Below are 27,548 nucleotides of genomic sequence, written 5' to 3'. Positions count from 1 at the left end.
ACCCATGGAACACATGGTTTGGGGATAGTAAGTAACAGAAATTTCATGCACTGAAATTCTGTGTATAATTAGGACAGATCAAGAAGGTGATAGATAATAATGATGTGCTACAGGAGATCAAAGAGACTGCAAGGTTAGAGAAGACAGATTGAATTTCATCTCTGTATAGAGTAACAGATAATATAATTTAATACTCCCATAGATGACTGCTTCTTCAAACAGCTAGTTAGAGGAACCATAAAGAGAAGCACCTCTGGATTTATGCATGAGGACCTGGTTTAGAACTCTCCTGTTGAAGGGCAATCAAATTAAACATTATTGTAGGAATGAGAAGGCCTCCCTAAAAAACAACTTAATCAAAACAAGGAAACCTTTAAAAAGAACATCAAAATGAGCGATCCGAGATGGCTAATGGTAAGCGTAGGGTTTATAGACTGCATATTAGACATTCAGAGAAGATGCATTCCTCTAGTTCAAAACGATTCAAGCAATGCAATTAAGCTAGAAAAAAAATACCTATTTAAACAATAAAAAAGAAGCTCACTGAAAAAAGCAGACGTTATATCCAATTGAGGATCATAGAAAAGGACATAAATTGTAACAGATTCTGGAAAGTCATACTCTTACTAACTCGGACACATATTTTAAGGAATAATTTGCTAAATGCTTAAATGTTGCTAAGAAGTACTTCTTCGGATAAATCAGAATCAAAAAGACTGCTAGAGATTCAAATTCAGTAGGAGTTAAATATGATTAAGGTGTAATCAAGTTATAACCAGAGATCTCAAGAAAGAAAAGGACACAGCAGAAATGCTAGTTTAATTCTTTGTATCAGTGAATAGAAGAGCTCAGGGAATTTCCCACTTGGGAGTCTTTGTTCATGGGGACAAGTCAGAAGAACTGTCTCAAACAGAAGTGTCAGGTTTAGAGCAAGCTGATAAATGAAGAATAAAAATTCATCAGGCCGATATCGTATTTATCCGTGGTTTCTGGATGTAGTTAAAAATGAAGTTGCTTGAAGCATTAAATACAGTCTATAATACTTCTAAAAAACTTACATTAATATTACATAAATAGAAGCTGTATATCCAATTTGCAAAAGAAAGGCAGAGGGTTCAAGAAACTGAAATCAGAAGTTCTGGTTTCTGTACCAAGCAAATCAGTAGAACTACAATAAATGATTTATACCATTTCTGAACTGCGGCAAAAATGGGCAAAACTCAGTTCTTTTGTAGAGGACACTGTGCCTTATGAATCTGTTTGAAGGATTCAATGAACATGTGAACAAAGGCTCATTTGATTAATATTGTATTTTGATTTTCAAAAAGTTTTGACAAGATCCTTCACCAAAGACCATGAAAGAAAGTGTAATAGAATAAGGAGGAAAGGTTCTTTCATGGATTAGTACTTGGTTAAAAGAATAAATGGACCGTTTTCACAGTGATGATCAATATGAACTGTTGAAAATATTCATATTTAACCTGGAAAAGGGATGAGTAGGAAGGTGACAAAGTTAGCAAGTACAGAATCTTTCAGCACAGAAAAATGAAAGAACTGCAAAATGTTCAGAAAGATCTCAAGATAGGCAGTGGCTGTGTAGTAAAATAACTGATGAATTTCTGTAGCAATTAAAGGAAAAGTAGAACACAGAGGAAAGAAGTTCTGCTTGTACATTGATTACAGCAATTTCTGAATTAGGCACTACCAGTTGTGAAACACCTCTTAGAATTATCTCGGACTGTGCCCTGGATGTATCAGCTCAGTGCTGGCTCAGCAGTAGCCAAAAAGGTCAGCAGAGCCTTAGGAAATATTACTGATGTTAAAAAATAAAACTGAAAAAATCATCAAACCATTTATAGGTCCACACTATGCACTTCCTTCCCCTTCAATAATTTATTAGAACTTGAAACAGTGCAGAGAAGGACAGTAGAGATTTTCAGCCATACAAAGCAGTTTCTGTGTAAAAAGATATTAAATAGGGTTAGGAAGTTTTGGTGTATGAAATAAAAATGTCATGTGGGATATGACAGAGGTACATTGAAATCACAGGTGACGTGGAGAAAGTGAGCGGGGAATGGTTACTTGTTGGTTTCTGTGATATGAGAATTAGAGGGCAATAAATACAGGTTTAACACACATCAGTGTTTTCTTTCACTCTACCCATGGCTAAATGTGGAACTTACTGCTAGGGAGCTTTATGGATTCTGAAAGTAAAAGCATGTTCAAAGGCGATTAGGTGAATTAATGGAAGAGACGTTTTTCAGGGACTGTTAGGTGCAAGGAAGTAGGGAAAAGTTTCAGTTTAGAAGACCTCTAGTACGTGAACTTCTGGAAGCTCAGAATTAAAATTACTATATACGTGTTCTATTCTTGAATGCTTTATTCTAGCCTCTCTCAGACAGGATACTGAGTTAAACAGACATATGCCCTTCTGGTAAACCTGCCAAAGGTGTTTCTTTGAGCACTCTAACACACATACCTGTTAATAATAAATAATAATAATAATGATAAATCAAATATGTCTCGTGTTTTCTCCTTCTTACCGTAGATATGTTGCCCGGTTTCTGTCACTGCAAGACTGGCTATGCAGGAGAGAGCTGCAGTAGATGTGCCTTGGGTTATACAGGGTATCCTGAGTGCCTGCCCTGCAACTGCTCGCTGAAAGGCAGTGCGAATGTTGACCCTTGCGTAGGTCCCTGCGTCTGCAAGGTATGGATGTCGAATTCTTCTGAGCCATAGGAAGATACTAATGACACTGAAAGATTGCAGTTAGTGGGTTTCTATCAGACAATAGCATTCCACTGTCCTACCTAGCTGTGTTAGTATCTATGGCAGTCGCTTCTCACAGAACGCTTGTTCTTGGGCCTGTAAAGTCTTAGATTGCCTTGTGTCATCTCAGTACTCACTGCAGTTAACGTAGGTACCTAGGAGCCTGCTGCCAGTCATACAAGTCCTTAGAAATCTCTAATGAAGGGATGCTTGAGAAGCCTGTGAATCATTTGTTTCAGACTCGCATCCTCATGTACACAGAAACTACACTCGAAAACTAACCTGTGATATGACTTCAAAAGAGAAAAAGAAGTGAACTGATAATGTATTAAAACAAACAAAAAAGTTGGCTTTTAGGAGTTGTTATTAGGGATATAATCCTCTTTACTTGGTAAGTTCCAAACTGACAGCTTTCTTTCCTGCCTTGGGATGGTTGATTATAAATCTGTAACATATTTGAAAAAACAGTAATCCATCCTCTCTTTAGGATTGATTTCTTAATTTCTAGGAAGGAAATTTAAGAATTACTTTCTCCGTGTGCCTTCATGTACCTCCAGCAAATTATATTTCAATATTATATTGAAATAAAAAAACTTCTAATAACACATGTATCCAGTTATAAAATGCCTAGTTGCCAGAAATGCTTTAGAAATGGTGGTGCCCTGTAAGCCACCATTTAGTTAGTGACCATGAATAGGTCCAAAGGACAATTTACTGTACTGTGGGCCAGTTTTTCTGTGTCATACTTGTGGGAGTTTCCTTCCAGCATTTAATTAACAGAATTAGTCACAAATGTGGATTTAAAAATACTTATGTTACGTCCTTAAATACAAGAATGTACAAAAAGTACTTCGATTTATCAGCTTATGCTGCATACACACATAAAGCTCTGGTGTGACAGCTGAATAGCACTGAAATCTACTCAGAGAATTAACCTTATCCTCACTTTATATAACAGTCACATGCTCTCTGTCAGAAATAAAATCTCTCCATATTACAGTTCTAATTCCTTAGCTATCAAGTCTAGATCAGAAAAGGGGTGCTTTTGCTATATTCTGGCTTGAAAGGGAGCTTTGATGGTGTCATATGCCAAACACAGGATAACCACTGCTGAATGATTCTTCTTATTATTATGACATTATTTGTGTCATGCCAAACTGACCTATTAGTACAATCAGACCAAAATGAAAAAATATGAAATAGAGATAATTGTTCCTTTCCCAGAGAGTCCACGCTGTATACGCTTTTTCCGCACTGTTCATCCTTTGTCTCCTTTCCTCTCCTCTAATCCCTTTTTAAGTCCTTCTGGAGTAGAAAAATGGTACCCTTTGCAGATAGCTGAGATACAAATACATACACGTTTATTTTCACTAGCAATCTTCAAATTCAAATCAAAGCAGATTATGGTCAAAGGGACACTGAAATCATCAGATTAGTTATGCTCCATATGAAGAATAAAGTGGGATGTCTGGACAAGTTAATAACAGGTCTTAGGAAAAATGCTTCCCTTCTTTTAATCACATCTTTCAATTACATATGATGAGCTCTAAATTTACTAAAGATCGTTTTCTTGTAAAGGAAATTGACTGCTGAAAAACTGTTCTAACTGTAAGCAGCATAATGCAACAAAGTGGGCATTAGATTGTTATCTTTACCACATTAGCCAGAGTAAACTAAAGTACAGAAAGGTGAGGAACAAGTATAAATGCCTGTTTTATCACTAATTATCTCAGAGAGCTTTCTGAAGGTATATGGTCAAAGTCTCTTTTTTGCATAATTTGAAACTGGACTGAACACAGTATTCAGAAATAAATGAGGCTGTAGAAACATTGCTTCATTGGCTGCAGGATAGGTTAGATCTTCTTTCCAGCTTTGAGTTTTATGTATCTATTATCCACTGAATTTGCTGCCTACTCAATAGAATTATACAGGTTTTACTCACTGATGACATGCTTGTGACTGCAGAGTCGGACATCTTTTCATTTGAACACATACATTTGCTTTGCAGCTCTCTCTTTTTTTTTTTTTTAATTTACCCTTCCCACTCTGCATACCCTAAGCACATTAGCAAGGTCTGAAACTTTTGGGACCAACATTCATCATTCTAGTTAGTAGAATTGAGCATTTGGGAGCCTGGGAGTTCCCAATTGTTACCCACATTATTTTTCATATGAAGCATGAGTAGCTTGGTGATTTCAGCATACCTGTGGCAATACTATGCATTGATCAATCCTGAGATTGCTACTGAAAACGTAAAAATACCATTCTTTAAATTAATGAGAGGTTGAAGTTGAAAGAAATTGACTGATTGATTGCCTTGGTTGTCTTAGAGATTTTTGTTTTGTTGAACAGAGTCTATATGATGCTGTTGAAGGGGAGAATAGATACAGCACAGCAATAGAGACAGAGCAAAGATATTTTGCTACACGTATTGTTACTGTATAATTAGGGGTGAAAACATATTTACATTTTCATTTTGTCTCCTTCTTTACCTGTCCTTACCCTTTCCCCCTCATTGTCCCTATTTTCTCTTAATCCGTCTGTTCTGTCCTTTCTCCCCACACCGCCACATGCTTCCCCCTGCTTTTTCCATCTTTGCTAGATCTTAGCCAGGAGGCTATCAAATGGCTTTTGGTGAACTTACTTCAGAGCTGTGTATTTCAAGCAATCATAGACTACACAGCGCGGGCAGACTTTTTATAATGTTCATTCTCTGCTGACGTGACAATTGGGACAGTTCAGGTACAGCCATTACTGTGATTGCAAGGAAAACTAAGGATTCCCAATATGTATGTTTAGTGCCTGGCTTTCTGCAGGGGAAGAGTTTGCAGACCTGGCTGCATGGCTGGCAAACACATGTGGTCACGGGAAGAAGAAATGCAACCCTTTTAACACTTGAAGTTAGCCTGAATTCAGCTATTAATGATACACCGGTGAAAAAGTGATACGCTGAATGATTGGTACAACTAATACTATGTACCTGTAGTTTGCATCAATTGGGCATGCAAAGATTTTATCAGCCATACCTGCAAACTACAGTTGTTGAGACTGTAATATTGTGTCCCGTACTTACTTCCCCTCTGACGCTCTCAAGTGTAAAGGAGATAAATTAGATTATTCCCTGAAATCGGGTATGTCCGCTCATGTAGAAGAAAAATTAAAAACCTTATAATGTCCCAATTCCATGTCCTGTTACTTACAGGCAGCCATAGTAACTTTTATTGTGTAGAGGATTTGCTTCTAATATTCATAAAGGAGAATAGTCTTTCCTGCAAATGTCTTTATAGTCCCGCATTTATACTCTCCTGCAGAGTGTAAAGCTGGTAATCTCAAGTTCTGATCTATGACAACTGAACTAATATTGCACTAATGTGCATTTCCAGGAACATGTTGAAGGGGAAAACTGTGATCGTTGCAAACCAGGTTTCTTCAATCTGCAGCAAAATAATCCCAAAGGCTGTGAGGAGTGTTTCTGCTCTGGGAAAACAAACATCTGCACGCACTCTCACCTTACCTACAGAAATGTAAGAAAAATCATACCGTATCAGTACATGGTGTTGGGTTTGTGTTTCTGTGTGTTGTCACTGTCTGTTGTCACCAGAGTGCATCTTATTACAAAATCATGCATGTTCTTTTATGCCCCATATATTTTTCATTTATCCAAAAGAAAATGCTTGTAAGTTTTGTTTCTCTTCATTGTGAGAAAGTTCTGAAAAAGTGCAGTTGAACAGTGAGAAGTGCAAAACAAGGTAGTAGTCAAAAATGGAGCCATGTGCCGAAATGCAGTCCTGGAATGCATATACTTAATCAGTCCTGAGTTAAATGCAACATCTCCATAGGACAAGCTCTTTCCCAGGTCATTATTAAATGAAATAATTCAGAATTTTGAAACATTAAATGTACAACACACCTTATGTAAGAAAAAGGGACGCCCTATAGGGGGCATTTTGAGTGAATTTCTTTTGCATGCGGCATTCCTACGAAAGGGTGCGAATGGGAGATGAACTTACTGGTCTTATTTGTGCTGTAGAAAAATGTCTTTAGCCTGCAAATGTACTCAAACCTTTAAATTAAACTTCAAAGTTCAGACACTGATCCCACTGTAACGGATGTATGCTACGTAGTCATGTCTGTGCATTGAGTTTGGGAAATGTGTTCCAGGTTCTACTACCTCCTGGGTTTGGTTGTATTGGTATGCTGGAAGTCTGCAAATAAAATCATATACGCCTAGTGTTCTTATTTACATGCCAGCATCTGGAAAATTTTCCATTCTACGGCTGAGCTAATTTATTGTTCTGCTTGTATCCGGGCTCCAGAAGCCATCCTTGTATGAACAGTGTGCTCTTCTCTGATGATTCATTTCTAGTTATGGGATTTCAGAAATTAAAATTCTGGTGCTTTCCAGATTTGCTTTGGCTTTCTAAAAAAAGTATATTTGAACTTGTAAGTTGTAAGGCTTTAGATTACAAATTATTATAAATTATGCTGCCTACAACAATCAGAAAATGTATATCCATTTGTCAGCTCTTCTTCTGTACCCTCTGTGAATGATGTTATTTATTGAAAACTTCTGTAATATTTGGAGATATTCTTACACATATATTTGTACGATAGAATTTCCTGCTCGCTCTGGACCATATGAAGCAGAGAAAGCAAGTACTTGTAGTTAATTCAAACTACTCCAAAGTTATAACTCCCAGTCACATACAATAAGATAAATTTTTGCTGCTATTACTTTGTTGTCCCCTTTGTTCCTAAACTGCTATTAGTCATATAAATCTAATCAGATTTTTAAACACGGAAGAACGAGAGGCTGTGACTATTGAAATGACTGATGTCCTGATTCTCATTGTAATGTGTTTTGTTTTGGTGGATTTTTCTCTGTCGTTATAGATAGAAGACATGAATGGCTGGTATCTGACTGACTTAGCGGGTCTCATCAGAGTCACCCCCAAGCAAAAGAGATTTGATGGGCATCAGCAGTTTAGCATCAGCAATGTGGCTGCGCGAAAAGTACTGCCACAGACTTATTATTGGAGTGCACCCAGTTCTTACTTGGGCAACAAAGTAAGTGCAGATGGTACTTGCCTAAACGCTAATTTGATTTATTGAGAAAAGAATTAAGGCTTTGAAGGGGAGGGGAACTGAGGGAAGATGGCTATTTGACCAGCAAAAGTACAAGCTGAAAGGAATCAGGTGTGTGGAGTATCCTTGTGAGGCAAAAGGTTAAGTAGAGAAAATTGACTCGGTATCTTTGACCTTGAGCCCTCTTCAGGCTTCCGCTGTCAGGTATTAAAGAAGTCTATATAGTTTGCAGTGTTGTTTTTTTGAATGAATTAGCTGGTGCGTGGTTCAGCTTGTCCTGTTCTCTTCCCACCTTGTCCTCAGCTTTGAAAACCAGTTCCGTCGTCTGCTTTTCAGAGATGCAAGTTGTGTATCAGATGTTGTGGGGGTGTGTTACAAAACTTTAGTATTTGGCAGGAAACTTGTGTGTGTGTAGCTCTCTGCCCTAGAACTCGGAAAACGCTGTTGTGAGCTCTGTGCCAGTTCTAGTGCATGTATTTATCCAAGTCTGTCTCTGTCCATGTGTGCACGTACACATATGTTCATGCCCTGCAACTTAATACCAAATATTTACTTTCTAAAGCCTCGGATGCTTTAGTGGTCTGACTATCAGGCTTCTCACCATTAGACTTTCTGCTATCATACACGATACCTTCACGAAAGTTTCATTTTTCTCCAGAGAGTAGAACTGACTGAATAAGTCCTCAATGTGAAGAAAGCTAAACAGCTTTCCATTTACCCTAAACCCGATTATGCTAAAACTTATCAGAAGTGCTAACACTAATATACTTGACCACGTTTTCCTCTGTAGTCTCTTCAGGCTAGTCAACCTCTTATTTATTTATTTTCTTCCCGCTGGCTGAAAATCAACATGACAGAAGGTAAGTGAGCATGTTGAAACTAAATAGCATCATTCCAAAGAATTGGGCATCCTGTTCATGGCTATAAATTGTTAAAGATAGTCAGGCTCATTTAGCTTGGCAAGGGAGAGTTTCTTCTATAATCTTCCATGTCTGGTGAACTTACCCTGAGATATGAGCTGATACTTTCCAGACAGCATTTCATCCTGCTTCTATTCAGTGAGCAAAATAATGGTAAGAATGTGCACAGATTATTTGAACGTGGAAGATATTTTTTCAGCGTAATTTGGAGGTCCTTTGTGGTTACTGTCAGATATCTCTGTATGAATGAAGCAATTTGCCTTAATAACTGAAGCATATAAATTTTTGATACTATAGTAATACTGAAAGCGCTCACAAATTACCACAGTACATCTTAACTGTCATGTTGCATCACGTAAATTAGAGTCATAATGACATGCTTAGGCCATATGATTTTGCTATGGAAAGGGAAATGGAAATAGAATATTGAGAGTCCTTATTTGTAAACTCAATAAAACATTTCTCTGAATAGCTGAAACTGGATAAAACCAAAATAGCTGGAACTAGATAAAAACATCCTTTCTTGAGAGTGATTGCTAGCTGTGTTACAGTAGAATAATTGGTATCTCAGAGCAGGCAAGCTTCTTTAAGAATTTCTGTCCTAGGAAATGTAGAGAACTATTTAGGAAATCTTGTATCGAGATGTACATTATAAACCTTGTGTCACAGAAAACCACCTTTCCTTTTTTTATTGTTAGCATTATTGCTTTTAAATACTATTCCCCAAAATAAAATTGAGCAAAAAAAGGTAGGAACCATCCTGCATTTCCTAGTTTTCAAATATAGCTCAAAAACCTTATTTAAAATAATTCTTTTAATATAAAGTTGGCATGTTGTGCATATGCCTCCACAATGTTGATGGCCATATGTGTGCTATCTGCTTGTTTTACATCCATCTCCAAATGCTTCTTTTGGATAAAAAAAGCATTATAAATAGGATGTTCCTGAGTGTGCAGCCTTTAGCTTTTTCCTTTTTGTCTAAATCTGGGTGACACTAGGCTATGTGATACTGGTCTTTGTGTCTTTAAGGAGACGTTATAAATAACAAGAGGCCATAGATGGTATGGGATTCTTGTTTATGTCAGACTGGGACAAGAAGAAGAGCAAATTACTTTAACATAACTGTATCCTTTTAGTCTTACAAATATATATGCTGCTAAACTTAAACTTTGTTGTACAAAAACAGGTGATTTTTTTAAAAAGCCAGATATTTTACCTGTCTGACTATATAATATGCGTTTGAACTGAAAATCTGAACACTGTTTTTGATGCAGAATACGTTTGGGAGTAATCTGGAGGAATTTAATTTCTAGAAATAAAATATCCAGTGGATAATTTGGGAGAACAGATTTAAAATGGCTACTATTAAGGTTTTAGTAGGTATCATAAAACAATTTATCTTCTTGCCTGCCTACCTTAGCATAGCCAGCTGAACTAAGGATTGCAGCAATCATGAGGACTTTGGTCTGGTAGAGCCTCTAGTTACTTAAAAATTGTCTTATTCTATCAACTCTAATTACATTTTAGGTATCTGAAAACCCCATTTGGTTTTTGTCAGCAGTTTCTTGATTTGTTTTGACAATGGATCTATAAATTTATTTTAAACTTGTGTCCATGGTAAAATATTTTATAAATTTGTCTGAAATTGTTATGAGTTACATTCTGATAATGTTTGATCAAAGTACTGAAAGGAAAGTATAAAATTATTTAAAAATTAGATACCAAACTCAGCAGGATGACGTGAAACCCTTGTTTCTTTAAAGTCAGTGTGGAAGGGTTAGGTGTCTGCAATGTTTAAGTCTGACATTATGTATATACTCTGCCTCTTTTCTGTTGACACGTTGGCAAGAAGCGATTTGATAATTTGTTTGCTGAGTAGAAGCCATTTATGATTAGCCAAAAGAAAACATGATATGGAGCATATCTAAATAAACATGTGATTGTCCCCCATGACACGCACATGAGGGGCAGCTGAGACCACTTGAGATTCCATGAGGAAACCTCTATCTTTAGTTAGAGGAAGTCTCTCTGCTTTATTTTCTCTCTGCTGCTGCAAATTTTATGTTCCTTTCTCTGCTAAGGGCCAGCTTTAACCACGAAGCTGGAGATTTACCCTGCCTCTTTCTGACTGTTAGGACCTTGTCCTTGGTCAGCAGTCACGGGTTAGTTCAGCCTTTAGGTGGAGACTGCCCTAGAGTCCAGGTCTCTGGAACATTGTTAGTTCTCGACACCCAGCAGTCTTACAGGAAATAAGTAATACTTCCCCGCTAATTCCTCTATCAGGGTTTTGAGCAGATATTAATGCTGCCGTTATTCAGACTGGAAACAACATGATAGAAGGCCTAAACCGCCTCTACTCAAAACTGTTATTTGCTTACTAGCAGATTTTACTCAAATTGAGAAGTGTCTTGCATCAAATGTTGTTTTATAGGAGTCATTTGAACTAGATACACAGCATGATCCCATCCAGTGCAAGTAAAGGTAATGTAATTTGGTCCTTCGTGAAGTCAGAGTATATTGAAAATTAAAGCAAAACATGCTTGAATAAAAGGCTTTGTTATCTCTTGGAAAAAAATCTAGCACGTCATGTTTGTCAACTCCACAGACTTAAGCAGCCATATGAGGATACATTGTTCTTTCTCTGACCTCTAGTTAAAACCAAGAGGACAGCTGAAAGTTTTGTGCAGAGTCTGCGCATACAGAACAGGAAAGGGACTTGTTTGACTTAACACTGTCGCTTCATTTATTTTGCCTGTTCTTTTATAATTAGCTGTGTAACCTATTTGCTGACTTAGAGAAGTCAATGTTTCTTTGAGTCCAGCAATGAAGACACTGTAATAAGCCTGTAGTCAATACGGACAAACTTTAAAAATCTATTGGTCTTTAAAAGTACTCTACTGTGGAAAGCTAGAGATTGGGATGGAGTGAGCAGTTTGTTTTGTGACATATTATCTATTGCAGACTGCCCAGAATACCTCAGAGGATTAAATATTGGATTATAAAATAATCATAAGCTAGGTCCTTGTGGCTTTTATGTTTATTTCCTTCCATTTGTTTTCATTTCTTAGGCAATTCTGATGCAAAAGGCAGAATAATGCAAAGCAAATTGCAGTCTACAGCTCCCAGAGGGGAGGGAGGGAGTTGAAACCCAAAACATAAAGAAGCGTAAATAATACAATAATCAGCTGGAACAGAAATGCCAGGATCGATTGTCCTAAATTATTAATGTATCTAAACCCAGAAAGCTTCCCCTAGTATTGTCATGGTTTCAGATCTCGAGACTTTCTTGTTCATAGGACATGATAGAGTTAGATAGATCCACAGCTCTTTTTCCTGCTTTTACTGCCTGCCTGAAAAAGAACAGTCTGACTTAACACCTTTTTGTATAAATGGGTGAGATGCAAATAAATTGTTGTAGAAAGCTACTTTTTTCTACCATCAGTTTATTTTGAAATTCATTGGCCTCACGAAAAGCAGTGAGTGACCTAGCCCACATAATGCCAACACTCAGCTGCGTCTTAAATTTTAGCCATCAGACTGACTTTTTTGAGCATGAGTCTGTATTGCTTTTATTGTCAGGGAAGCAAAGCAGTGAAGCTTCGGTGGGCTCATGTGATCTCCCTTTGTGCACCTTTATAATATACTTCTGTCTTTCAGCTGGTTAGACGGACAGTTTAGGCCCTCATGTAGAAGATTTGGTTCCCTAATGTGGATGGGTTGTCCAAATCTAAGCAGACCAACATTTAGTAACATAACGGCAGTGCTTGAAATATCTGCTAACTGGGTGAGGGATTTTTCTCCAGTGATGGTAAGTCCAGTACTTCATGACAAATTTGCCTTTTTTTTGTACCCTCTGCACAGAAATGAGTTTCAGCCCCAGATTTGAACGTGTAACAAAGAACATCTCCAAGCTTCCAAAGAAAACTGGGGATGGAGTAAGGAATATGATCCTCAACTATAAGGCATAACATATCAGAAACAATTTTGTACAGACATTTACTGATGAAATAAGTTACATGCATGTTATCCATATTTGTAAAAGAAACAGTAATAGGCATTAGTAGCACATAGTATGCAAGAAATCTCCATTCAGTGTAACACCCCTGAAGTTATTCACAGCTGCTGCAGATCATCAGATTTTTTAAGTAGTGTCAACAGCCAACACATGGCAGAAAATTAAAATGATTCTTTTGAACCTGAATGAAAATATCTTTTGTGAAGACAGCTACTTCAGTATCTTTTGTCTTCCATATTTGAATGCATTCTTCTGATAAAAAGCTGGTTTAGTTTATTGATATGTTTTAAATTTTATTTTTTAATAGGTAAACCTTAAACTAATATAAATAATGCATTTTCTTTTTTTTTTTAATCAGAATCTGAATTGCCTTGACTGAAATTAAGTCACCATGGTAATCGGACTCAGTCAACAGTGTGAAGGTGTCTTCAACTTATACCAAATGTGCTGTTTATTTTATTAGCACTTACTTCACTACATCTAAAAATTGAGATAATAGACAAATTCAGAAAAATAAAGGATGAGACAAAAATAGCAGGAATACGAGTGAAGAGCAAAAAATTTAAAGGTTTGAACCACAGCTGACTGATGCTTCTTTTAAGTTTACTTAATTTGTATTACGTGATTGGGTTTAGATTCTTTATCTTTGATGAAGTATTCCGTCAGTGTGGCACCACGAAATGAGACAGGGGTAGGTCTCTGCATTCTTTCACAGCTGTGGCTAGCCAAATTTTGCTTGATCCCCAGTACAAATTGAAACAATATCAGGACTGGCCTATTTAGGGTTCAGCTGCCTGTGACTGTAAAGAAACACCAAGATGTAAGTAAATCTTGTGCACTTTGTTCCTCATTAATGCCTTTATTCATATTTGGATAGCCGGTTGGGACAGTTCAGGTACAGCCATTACTGTGATTGCAAGGAAAACTAAGGATTCCCAATAGACTGTTATGGGCTTTTTGCACCTTGGAAATTAGTTGAAACAGGGCTCAGAATGTGGCTAGCTGAGTTGACTGACTGCGGTAGTTCGTGTATCCCATGATTCATTTAATTTCTTTGTGCTAAAATCATCTTATACTACTGTAGAGAAAAGAAGAAATTTATTGTTGGTGAAATTATTTCATAAATCTCAAGTGTCCTTTGCATTACCTGCTTACCCAAGTCTGCCTTGAAGGCAAGGGTTTTAATCAATAGTGGCAGTTGAAAAATGGAGAAACAAAGCAGGAAATAAAGTAGTTTCACAAAGGAAGGGATGTGAATGCTAGAGAGAGAATACTGAGGGGTGTTAGAAAATAATGAAGAAGAAAGTAAATTGGGGAATACGCTTGCCAGATTGAAAATTTTTACTCTCCTTATCTCTGATCCCAGATACTAAAATACTGAAGGATCCAACAAAGCAGAAGAAAAAGAAAACAAAGTCTTTGTCTTGGAAAGAACGAATGTACCTGGTGATTTGTGCTGAGGGCTAATCAACATACAAAGAAGCACGGTGATGGTGATCTCTAAGCGAGATAGCTAAATTGAACAGTGGTTACTTAGGACTGCAAAGGAAATCTGAAGTTTATGAAAGGGAGGATACATGGGGGTTTTGTTCCTCTTGTATGCCTTTGCATGCTAAGTACTTCTTCAGCAAATAAGCGTTGGCTTTGAAAATTATGTTTGGAGTTCCTTCCTGATCACAGCTTACCTGACGGTAACGGGTTTAATGGATTTATACTCAACTTACCCACTTATATTAATCAGACAGAATTTATAGTCCAGACATCTAGTTGATACTGGGTTACACGAGTGTGATGAAGGGATCTGCCCATCACCAAAAGGGTATAAATAAGAACTACTGAAAGGTCATTCTCAAAATATGAGAGCCACAAAAAAGGCAGTGTTCAGTTCAGTTTCCAGATTTCCCTTTATGAATAACTGAATTGCCATTTCTGTTTGATTTACCTGCCCCTCCCAATTTACTTTAAATTTAAATGAATTACACAAACTTGAAGTAGAATATAATTGAAATTGTTGAGTTTATAACTCATTAATAAAACTGCATGATGCCACTGAGTATGCTCAGTAGCATCTGACAGTCTGCAGCTTCTCTACAAGATGGATAAATTATGAAGAACTAATTATAATAAAAATTGAATGAGGAATTTGTAAACTCTATATATTCTTGACTTTTTCATAAATGATTGATGAATGGCGGGGCTATTATGTTGAGTGCCTTACAAACTCTAATTTTTAGAGGGTGATATTCCACACTTACTAAATTTCCAGTCAGTCATCCAAAAAGTAAGTATCAAAATTATCACTTTTGTAAATTTCAGTTTAATAAGAAAAAGACAGAGGAAGGCAGACCATGAGATAGTCTGATATGAACATAATATTTTAACATCTATACCAGCTCTGGCTGGGCTGGAATTAACTTCCTTCATAGCGGCCTGTACGGTGCTGTGCTTTGCATTTATCACCAAAACAGGGTGGGTAACACACCAGTCTTTTGGCTGTTACTGAACAGAGCTTCCACAGCGTCCAGGCTTTCTCTCCAACCTTTCCCAATGATCCATAAGTCTTCTCACCTCCTTTCTATTTTCTCTCCATGCCATATGAGAGAGGAGTGAGAGGTCGGTGGGTGTCTGGCTGCTGGCTGGGGTCAGCCCACCACAGCACACCATTGAAAGTGACGGAAGAAGTAGAACCTTAACGCCTTTGACAATGCAGCAGTTGCAAAGGAAGTTTTGTCTGGCTGCAATCACAGAATCACAGAATTTTCAGAGTTGGAAGGGACCTCTAGAGATCATCTAGCCCAACTCCCCTGCTAAAGCAGGATTGCCCAGAGCACATTACTCAGGACTGCATCCAGGCGGGTCTTGAAAACCTCCAGAGAAGGGGACTCCACAACCTCCCTGGGCAGCCTGTGCCAGCGCTCTGAATATACTGACAGAGAAATGAACAATGAAATGGTAACCAGAACTGACAAAAAAGTTGCACAATAGTGATCAGAAGCTTGAATTAGTGGTTTAGTTTTAACTTGTCTTTTCATAGCGTCATTATTCTAAACATTTTAATATTGCGAATGACTCATGCTTTGATCTAATATCTGAACAGAGTATGAAGCTTCCTTTAAATCCTGTAGGTCCTGTGTCTCATGTACACTATTCCCTCTGTCTCATCTCCTCTATCATTACCTGATTGCTAAAGATTTCTGAATGGACCCATACTGCTTTGTTATATCTCTAGAAGGCAAAATGAGCTCCATTACTTTACATTCCTACTAAGTTTACGTACTGTAAGCTGATCTTTAGCAGGAAAGAATGATGGGAGCAAAGATTTTATTTTCCAGAGAGATACTCTAGCTGACTACAACAAATTTCTTTAGAAAGCAAACCTCAGTGGAAAGTTTAAATATTCAGTAAGTTTCTAGAAGTAAGTGTTACCCTAACTACAGAATGAATTTGCCTTTGTCTTCCGGGACCCAAGAGACAAAAGGGTTAAGAGCAGATATTTGCCATATTGAAGGGATAATCATGTGCTAGATCCCTAATCTGAACTGTGATGAATTATTAAACAAGTGGTTTGTTGGGTGATTGAATATTACCTGCAAAGCACTGCTCATCTCCTTGAGGCACATCCAGAGCTAACTGAACTGAGCCAATTAGACTGACTGTCTCTTCAATGAGTTGTGACCTATCAATGGTAATAGCTTATTATGATGATAAATGAACCCATCTCTCAAACTGAAGCCCGAGTACACACTTCAGCAGTTTCCCTGAATCATAGGGCCATTACCTATCAACTTCAGATTGACAGGAGCGACAGCAATGAGAGCAGATAGCATGCATGAGTAGACACAGATGATTGTTTTACCCACATGAATATATTTGCACTTATTTTTCGTGAGGTTGTTTTGGGGTTTTTTTGGTTTGTGGTCTGTTTTTTGGTTGGGTTTTTTTTTTGTTTGTTCGGGTTTGTTTTTTGTTTTTTGTTTTTTGTTTTTTTTTTAAATGGGCCTGCCCGAACATTCCATATTTTGCTAGAAGTACCTAACATTGCTCACAATATGTGCATTACCACCCCTGTCTCCTGAGATGGCTGGATGAATTTCTGATGGGTATCTACATGTCTTTTCAGTCTCAGAGGCACTCTGCATTGTGATAAAGGAGAATCGTTTTTTTTGTAATTGAAGAGTTTGTTTTATTTGTTTGGCCCTCTTAGCCCTATCAGTTTATTTTCCAGAGGTAATTTCCACAGAAAAATGAGCAAGGTAGAGGAACTGTAACAGTATCAATCATTATTTTATTATGAGCTTTAGAAACCTTTAAGTATCAAATATTATTAAATACTTAGAACAAATAACAGTGCCAGAGATACAATTTACTGTCCCGAAAGAATGTTTTGGTTATGACTAAATTTTTAAACTTAAATTGCATAAGAGGCAAAATGGCTTTATATATTCCCAACCCGTATCCCAGTTATCCATGAGACAGCTACAGTCTGCTCTGCAAGCGTGGCCCGGAGCCAGTACTCCCGTGAATGAAATGTTTCACGTTATGCAACTGGCCGGGCAGCACAGCAATGCCATCTCTACCATCGCCTCTCTTACATGGCACGCTCCCTACCGGAAGGTTTCCTGCAGCGTGTCCTGGTGAGCCGTGACTCGCTGCAGCGCGGACTTTACTGTGCCGTTAGTAAGGCAAAACTCGTACAATTCCAAGCTGGGTAGCGCATTGGCAGCGATATTAATGGGTATAAATACAGTGAATAGTAATCCATAATTTTCCATCAATATTGTATCTTCCACGCTCCAGAAAACCGGAGCACAGCATTTCATTTACTTTGAAGTTTTTTTTGAAGCTCAGATGATCAAAGTTTGTCATATTATAGAGGAACTTTTTCTTCTTAAATATTTTAAATTAAATGCAACAATACAGAGCTATACATATATCTAGTCAGTTTAAATGTTTGGCAAGTTAAAAAACAGATGGAAAGATAAAAAAAAGGTAAAACAAAAAAGAAAACTAGTAGATCAGTATTCTGTTGTCATTAGCTATGGAAACAAGATTTCCTAACTTAATAAACCTAGGCAGTCTAAACTAATAAAACTGGTGGACTGAAACTGCATTTTTTAACCTAAAAAGTAGATTTGTAACAACAGATGTCTTTAAAGCTAATCAGATAAATAGATGCGTTGTTTGAACAGCTGTGTCTTATTACTTAAATGTGTGAGCTAATTCTGTTTAGTCTGCTGTGAAGAAAAGTCCTTTTGAGAAAGAACTTTCTACAGTTTTGTTGCTGAGATGCATTTTATGTGGTGTGCAGTCCGGTAAAATATTCCTCTCTTTCATAGATGATGTATTAGTTCAGTTTAGGTAGATGCACCAAAATCCAGTTTTGTCACTTGTCCTGTGTCTTTTGTTTTATGTCAAATATATGATACATACACATATGTTAGAATACAATCGGCTTCATACATTTGTCTCATCTGTTGAACAAAAATATGAATGTATGGCACAACAGAATAAAACTAGCCGCATGAGATTACAAAAAACTTGGAAACAAATATAGGAATGATCAAGGCAACCTCTCTTAAACAAACCTCAAGCTTTTGTAATAAAGCTAGCTGACATTTCATTAAAATACTGGTTTGGCCTTTTCCACCAAACATTTTCAAGTTTTCTATTAGAAAAATTGCAGTGACACACTTTGTTTCAGATTTTGGACAGTGACGTTGCCAGATCAAAGCTTCTGAGCCCATCTGGCATTAGTGGAGATTTTCTGAGCTACTGCAGTGTGCCTTTGCAGATCTGTCGCTCCTGTTTCCTCCCTTTGTTACTGAAAAGGGGCTAGCACTAGCAAAAAAGTTTTACCGTTTGGTAACAAACACAGCAACTCAAAATCTCTTATTCCTACCATGAATATGATCAAGCCGATGACCTTATCAGTAAATCATCGGACTCATGACCAAGCCTTCCCAGAGCTCCATGAAACAAAACATCCCTCTGTCTGTGATATTCAAGGGGATAAATGATACCTGAAAGATTTGGGAGAGTCAAAAGAGCTCTCCGAAACTCAGAGTATATTCTGACTGTCCCCGGCTCCGAATTAAATACAAGTGCATACACTGTTTAGTGGTGGTGTCATCAAACTATGTAACCTGTATTAAAATGTGTGACAAAACACAGTTCTGAGTACAATTTACAGAGTTGCAAATCTAAGTTTTTCTCAAAGTCACAGACCATAGGAAAATGAAATAAGAAAAAAGCTTCCAAACTTTCAATGCAAGTTTTTGTGAAAAAAATAAACAAATTCTGATTAAGTTCACATGCATTATTTAAAACAATGAAAGCAGCAGGTTTCCCCTTAAATTATATTTGTTTATATATATTTTTACTGACTCTAGTATACTTTCACTCTACTGTCTATATACTAGGCTCATAGCCGTTGAGAGTTTTACGCTAGGCAAACACGAAAAACTTAGCTACTTTTCCTGTAAACCATGATTTAGCTGCTTTGTCTACTTTCTTTCCAGTACTGTGAAGTGTTTTCTATATTTGCTTTTGAGAAGTCAGATAATTCTGGGCTATCAGCTATAGATGCATTGTACAGAGTATTAACTTTGTTCTGATCACATATTGTGTGTTCCAGAAGGTAAGTGCTTTTGCTTCCCTCACTCAGGATTTTTATACGATAGTCTTTCAAACTGTCTTTCAGTGTTTTGGATGGCTAAGATTCTTTTTAGAAAATGAAACATATTACCACAAGCAAACCTCATTTTTTTTCATGGATGCAGCTAAAGTAAATACTTATAGTAAATCTATAAGAAAGTATTTTTCTGCTTTCTTCCAAAGAGTCCTAGTGCTTTTAACACAGGAAAACTTACATAATTTGTTATGTAGGTTTCCTGTATGTATTTTGCGTGTTTTATTGTTATGTTGAGTTTTGCATATCGGGTATGAGGAACGTGTAGCTATGTTCTGCTGTGTAACAAAGCAAAAGACTGTATTTTTCAAATACAGAAATTTGGGGCAGTTTGAATATATCCAGGGATTTTCAAGTTGAAGATGACAAATTATTTACTTAGTAACATAATGAAATTTTTCTTATTTTTGGAGAGAGAACATTAGCCTAAACAGATTTTGCTCTGACCTATTAAAGTCCTTCTGACATTTTTACAGCACAGATTTAGTTTCGTATTCAAATGCCAAAATCTTCAGAGAGCTGAAAAGCCATCTATCAGATTCTCTATTTAGGTACCTGAGAGTGTTCTGTGGTGCTCAGAGGTGGAGAGGAGAACCTCAGCAGAAATAGGTGTAAAGTGACTATAGTCAACCATGTCTTTGAAAACGATGTTCCAGAATTTCTTGCCTGTTAGAAGTGTGCTGTTTTCTAGTTTGGGAAGGCCCAGTTTTCATAAATACTACAGCATGTATGCTGCTGCTGCAGCATTTTATAAAGCACTGGAAACACCGGTTGTTTACTGAAATGTGATCACTTTTCCTGAAGAATACGGTGAATTTAAATTTCTGTTCCAAAGCAGGATTTATTTTGCTCTAGGCAGGTAGTGACTACCACTTTAAAATAAGTGGATTTTAATTAATGCTCGAATACAGCAGATATTGTGTTGGATAATGTGGAAAGAAATCCACATTATTAATGAAAAGATAGATCATAATGAGTGTATTGCTGTCTATGCTGAATTATGATAGAAGTCTTATGGAAGGATAAATGACATCCATTGTAAAACCTAATAGATATCATTATGGTCAGTATTAAAATAATGAATACCAAATGAATGAGTAATAGGAGGGACACTAAAACTGAATTTTATTCATTAGCTGTGTTGGTAAAAATGTATAATCAGTATCATAGATTTGTGTACACATTTTAGTTGACTGTATGTGCTTTGGGCAATCTGGGATGGTAAGAAAAATTTCAACATTGCAGCAAAAAGTTCTTAACCATTCTACTAGAAGTACATACATATGTTTTATGTAAAAAATTGCAAGTTCAAAGAAAAAAGTCTGCATGTTGCCCCAAAGGCCTTAAATCTTTTCTTCTTTTCTTTTTATACAAAGCAACTTAAATAGAAATCCCAGCAATATGACAACAGAAATTAAGCAGACATTTTGTAACTGGTGTGCTTCGTTATCCTGACTGTGTGAACCAAACAAAAGCATGAATAGCCAGTGACTTGAGCTGCCCTGATAAGTACATCTGCTTGGGAGAGCATTCAGCATCCCATTAAGAGCAAAGATAAAAGCATCCCGTAAGGTAGCTCCAACTACAAGTACACAGTATGTTCAGTGAGGTCCTCAAACTTCCCACGGTTATTAGAGCCGTCCATAGGGTTATTTGTCATTGTAAGCTCTATGAGGGCTTCCAATAGGTTCTCTTTATTAATAAATTAATTAACTTATTTATTTATTCCATGTTAGGTTTTGTGCCAACTCTCCACAGGGACAAGCTTCAGAAACAATTATGTTGTTAACAATTGGTGTGAAAATGCCATGTGATCCCATTGAGTCCTTGGTTTTAGGAAGGAGAAAAGGAAATAGTGGTGTTCACAGGGGGATTGTATCTAGGAAGTGTGTGTATGTATACTTGCATGTGGCCTGATTCTCATCTGGACGGCTACGAAGTAAATGAAGTATAATTTTGCCGGAAAAGTACGGGCCATTTAAATGGAGGATCTTTTGTATTTTGAAATAACTAAGGCAGAAATTCTCCCATTTGGTCTCAATCTGTATTGGCTATTCTAACATATATTAGCTGTTCTATTACAAACCTTAGACCTGGATATATTTTAGGTATTCTGTTCAGTGGCTCTGTATCGGGTATTCTGCAGTGCCTCTGAGGAAGAACTTTCACCTGCAATACTGAGAGAAATGGGAGTACAATGTGCAATAAAGCAGTAAACTGCAAACAAGATTCACACTGCAGATCTGAGAAGAGGAATTTGTCCTGAGAGGGAGATCATAGATTCAGATTTAGAACTACTCTTGCCAAGTGTTTTTTTTTTTGGCTCTTCAGGGAAAACTGAGAGATCTGGTAATATATTACCTTCTGAATAAATTGCTACTGTTATGATCATAAGGCACTGAAAAGAAAGGTTTATACTTCCAGTTCTTGACATAGGATCATAAACCTTTATATCTTTCTGAGGAAAAAACGAAGTTTGAGAATATAGCAATATGTAAACCGTACTGGAAGAAAGTCCATCCAGCCCAGTAGCCTGTTTAATCACAGTGGTCAACACCAAATGCCAAGGGAAGAGTGTAAGAAGCAGGCAAGGCTATAGTGATACTTCATCACATACTTTCCTAACCTCAACCAGCCTGTAGCCTGGGTACCCCTGAGCTTATGGAGGTGTCTTCGTTCATCCTAACCATACATTAAAACCTTTAGATATAGCAATATTATTGCTAGAAGATCTAGCAATAAATGAGAGTCTTGTTTGGGACAGCAAGTCTGGTTGGGTGGCAGCCCACTCTGTGGGCTGCCCTCTACCGTTGTTATTTAATTTTGAATTGTCCCTGAAAAATGTTATGTATGGGAAAATCCAGAAGACGTAATATTTTCTCTCTAGAGTCAGTTGCACTGTTAAATGTTCTTTATTTTTTTTAAGTGAAAACACAGTGTTTTTGTACTAGGTCTTAGTGCTGCTTTGCTTTGTCCATTTACACCGGCAAGACAGATAAGTTGTCTGGAGGCAAAATTACCTACGCTTTGCAAAGAAATGCATTTAATTCGACATGCCGTCAAAGCACAAACTATTATATTTGCTTCTCATCCATTTTACACTGATCGGAAAGAAAAAAATATCTTGAGATTACATCATGGGAAAATCCTTTTAAACATCTCTTTTTCATGGATGAGTTATTTCTCTCTTCACATTATAATGTTCTGCTTATTAATTAAAACAGTTATGTAAGCAGTGATTAGAATCTTTATTTCCTTAGTCTGTATCTCCTATGCATTCTATAACTTTGCTTCTCTAAAGACTTTAAGAATTTTTAAACCTCTCTGATTCAAGTTAGCATTCAAATAAAAGAAGGAACAATATATTGTTATTACTCTTCTAATTTATGTGATTGTATCACACACTACATTTTTGTACTGGAGTATATAAAAAGCAGTGAGCCCTGGAAAGTGATCTGAGGCAGTACTAAAATAGCTAAATAAGGTTGAAGAAGGGGAAGCAATAAATCAGATCAAGTAGAATCATAGGAGGATACAGAAAAGAAGAATTAGCGTAACTACTTTTAAAGGCATATTCTGGCTTTTCTTGAGTGGGCCCATGCAAGGGCAGCAGTGGTTGAAAAATATCTCTCCCAGCTTATGTTGTCTTGCTTCTATTGTAGAAATGAGGTCAGTACTGCATTCTCCAGTGCATTCTCACATGCTTTGCTGAGCAAGAACTTGAGTTCTATGGGACAGTTGATTGTATAAAAGTATACGTGGTCATGCCCTCATCCTTTTTGCTTACCAGCTCCTCAGCTGTGGTAATGCTCTCTGTGCTCATTTAAAGATGCACCAGTTCAGGAGATTTTGCACACTATTGACATCAGTTATGAGGCATTCATTTCCTAATGGCATTCATTTCCTAATGTCTTGTCTTAAAATTTAAGGATCTTTCTGGGGGCCATAAAAATGAAGGTGTGTGTCCTCAAAGTGGAGTTGAGATTTTTGTTCTTAACTGTGTACTAGTTCAGTAGCTACTCTGCATTGGTACTGTCTTCTCTGGTCTTGTAGACACCACAAATTGCAGGTGGCCAGTTTTCAGTTGATGAACAGAGTTCTACTGAGGCTACTGTTGCTCTTTCTTGTATAGCTGGATCCAGGCTAAAGCATGTAAATGTCTAACCATTAATGTTGAAACGTTGTTAGTCATTCATTAAGCCTTTTAGGTATTAAAACACCATGAACTTGAAAAAAAACACCCTCCATAGTAGAAATTACTGCTAGAGCACTGACTAGATATAAAGTCATTACGGAAATGTTCTAAGGGAATTGTGGAGTTCAAGCATTTCGTATCATGACTTGGGGAAGCAAGTGAGCAAATAATTGTGCAAAAATACGTGACACGGGCACCACAGCAAGTTAATCACTTCAGAGTTCCTCCTCCTTCCCCAAAGTGAGCTGCATTAGTTGATTAGAGCTATAAAAACAATCTGACCTGAGAGATTCTTGTGCTGTAGGGACTGAGGATTAGGTACAGCTCCAGCAGTCAATTCACTTAATAACTTCTCATGTCTGAGTTTACATTATCCACTTTTCTATCTTTTATAGAATCCAGCTAAACTAGATCAATATCCTGAGGAAATGTGGCTTTCTATTTTAGGATGACATTTTCCTACTTGGCAGGATATTATCTTCATACAACATGTGTACAATATGGTACTAATTTATGTCTGCATGTTAGTCTGGGAAAAGTTGCCTTGCACGGTGTATTAGGACTTACAACTATTACTTAAGACATTACTTTAGGCATTTTAAAATTTAAAATATCATACGCTTCCTCATTTTACTGTAAAATGATACTGTATTGAGGAGGTAGCTAGGAAGAAGAAAGTCTAGACTTGTAACTGTACTGAAATGAAGGCCTAATAATTTAATAATAATTTTCATCATGAACTTCTTATTCCAGTAGGCTGAAACGGGGGTCATAAAATACTGCTTGGGCCAAAACTCAGCACACAAACTTCTGTATTCAACCGTAAGGTGACACTTGGATGGAATGACTTTTAAATATACACATTACCAAAAATTAAAACAAAAGTTTGCAAAATAGTTTTTGAGCTACACTGTCAGAAGTATTGTTCACACGGCTACTTTGTGGACATATCTGTATTAATAAGCTTAAAATTGTTGGGACCTATTCTCTAGTTTTGAGGCCACTGGTATGGGCATACTGTTGAAACACTATACTGTTGAATTAGTAGCAACTATTTAAAGAAGTAACAGTATAGCGTAACTAATAAAATTATTACTTTACTTTACATCACTTAAATCTCTCATCCTCCAAAAGAGCATCGTCTCATCCAAACTATAATTTGAGAATGGCTCCTGGCCCATACTTCCTCCCAGACTATTCCCAAGAGAATTTAGGAGCGAATCCTAGAGACTCCTTTTTTTTTTTTACTATTTTCTCTTCCCTCTGTGCTAATATTTTGATCTTCTCCAGAACTAAACAGAACTACATACATGTAGTTGAGTGTAGAAAAACTTCAAAGCACATTAATTGTTTGGCAAGATGAAAATCACTAGAGAAAACAGTTTGAAGCAGTTTAAACAGTTGTCATTTGTTGGCTCATCATGCAGTTTATCAAATGAACTTCCTAAATGGGAAATGCAGAAACCTTGCCAAATAATTAGTTCTGTTCTGGTGTGTTAAGTTCACAAGCCAATCTTGATGGCTCCCTATGTAACCGCGGGAGAGAGACAAGTTCCCCCAAAGGGCAATTCGTAGCACTAAATTATCATCTACACGAACTGAGGTATACCCTCTCCTTCTCCACTGACACTGGAAGGAGTCTAGGAATATCATCTCTAAAGCTAAACGAGGCATCTAACGTTAACTGGGGTTAGGGTATTATGTTTCGAAAAATATCTAGAAATGCTGACAAAAGGTAGATAAGAGGGACCAAAACCCTGTCCCAGTCTTGAGAAGTACCTTAGTTTGTAATTTCTGCGAAAATTTCTCTGACAGTCTGCACTGGACACTTTACCTATAAAGTAAGCTTAAATATAGGAAGTCCCATTGTGCCATTGGTATTGGATTTGTGATAGAAATCTGTACAGACAAGTCAGATACACTGTGTAATAACACCCAGATCTCCCAATCAGGTGAGAGAGTTCACAAAAATAGTCACTTCTCATTTTTCTCAATTTACACATGAAACTAAGATACGATGTCCTGTGTGTAACAGTGAGGCAACCACAGTCAATATTATTTGTAAATAATGGTTTACATTACAGAAATGTTTATATGTACATTACTGAAATGTTTATGTGTGGCAGATTATAAAACATCAGCTTTCTAAACTACAATCTTTAAAGCAAAACACAAAATGTGTATGCATTGCCAGAATTATGTCATGATTGCAAAGGTCGTTTCTCCATCCAGTCATGGCTGCATATTGTCCCAGTGGCAAATATAATTAATGCTTGTATGGAAAAAGTACTATTAATAAATATTTATGTATTTTCGCTCTCTGCATAAGATGGAGCAACTGGAAACCAGTCAGCAGCACATGACCAGTCAGTTGTTAGTACAACATCAGTGGTCCAAAACAGTATTTATCAAATAATTGCCTTCGATATACTGCTATCAGCAGCGTGGTGTAAATGTTCTGAGCTAACTTTAAATTATCTAGGTTAGGTGTTAATAACTGAATTCCCAATCTCTGTAGTCTAGACTGCTTCCAGTCTGCTTTAACTCAATCACTTCTGCATGCAATAATCCGTTAAGTTTTGTACAATTTTGCACCAACTTGATATCAAAAAAATTTCTGACTAAAGTAGTTTATATAATAGCCAAAAGCAATGTAGAAAGTCAGTGTATCTAAGTAGTGAGATAACTCAGAAGAGAGCGAGTTGAGAAGTAGTTTTAATTGCATGGAGACACATGAGACGAACCCTGAGTAAAAACAAGGTGATCCTCTGCCTAGATAGATTTCCAGGAAAACATAGTTACTTAACTTCTGTGGGAATTAATTTAAATTAAATGTGCCGAAAGCTGCACAAATATTTGTGCCACCCAAGAGAGTGTGAACGAAAGAGCAGTTCATGTCCTGATGGATAGCCAGTGCTTTCATACCCTGCTTTGAACTTTAGCAGAAACTCTAGAATGTCCTGAGGGCCTGCCCTTACCGAGCAGAAACTCCTGTTTTCTTAGAAAAAGGCAAATAATACCGCGCTGTGGAGACACCTGTGGTTTATGGTAAGTAGCCAAACTAACAGTCAGTTGTAGACTAGCTCAAATATATGCTCCACGCTTTGATGTTCTTACAGTCTCTTCTTCCCTGCAGCGGCTAGATTTTTAATCTGAAAAAGGATAGTCATAATTTGCACTGCACATAATTCATGTGCACTGGAATTAGGCAGCATTAGCTTTAAGGGTGAGAAGATATAACCATGAAAGACGACCAGGGATTGTAGCAATATGGGAATCATTCTCAAGTGTGTCTGAATGAATAATCATCTTTCATTGGGCCATGAAATTAAAAAATTGGGGCAAAGGATAGTGGGAATTTATTTGCATCAACTTGTGATAAATTTATTTCTTTTTGGCCAGATAAAATGAAAAAATGAAGTATTCTTTTTTTTCTCCCAGCTAAAATGAGAAACTGAAGGATTTCATTGCAGGTCAAAGGTTTCATTTGACCAGGAGCAGATTTTTTTTTTTGGTTTGCAGGCATTTATTAAAATTAAGAGAATTAGCAGTACAGCTGTGAAAGACTGATAAATTCTGTTTTGTCAGTTTAGCCTCAGAAATATTTTTCAGATGAAACTGTAAGACAGACTTCTCAGATTTTCTGAATAGTTCCAGGACAAACAAAATAGCATTTTAAAAGCAAAATTAATTCATTATTAAAATGTAATAAAACTCCTCAATTCAACATAACTTTTATTCCAAGTAATTTCATGGTATCAGTATTACGTTCTTTATGTGCACCTTCTCCTTCCTTTTTTTTTTGAGGAATAATGGAGAAAATAAGGAATTTTTTTAAAACCTCCTTTAATCACTTAATGATTTTAGCATCTTTTT

The 27,548-nt window shown here is 36.9% G+C and overlaps 1 protein-coding gene across 1 annotated transcript in view; it reads left to right on the top strand.

Moving 5' to 3' along the window:
- LAMA2 (laminin subunit alpha 2) overlaps positions 1–27,548 on the top strand; it is a 318,297-nt gene that overhangs the window by 92,187 nt on the left and 198,562 nt on the right. The window contains exons 10-12 of the mRNA XM_082480248.1: positions 2,549–2,709; positions 6,153–6,293; positions 7,663–7,836. Of these exons, the coding sequence (XP_082336374.1) occupies positions 2,549–2,709; positions 6,153–6,293; positions 7,663–7,836 (476 nt within the window). The remainder of the gene's footprint in view (positions 1–2,548; positions 2,710–6,152; positions 6,294–7,662; positions 7,837–27,548) is intronic.

This window comes from Vanellus vanellus, assembly GCF_965231255.1.
Source record: "Vanellus vanellus genome assembly, chromosome: 3".
Classification (NCBI taxonomy): domain Eukaryota; kingdom Metazoa; phylum Chordata; class Aves; order Charadriiformes; family Charadriidae; genus Vanellus; species Vanellus vanellus.
This window is presented reverse-complemented; position numbering and strand designations above follow the sequence as displayed.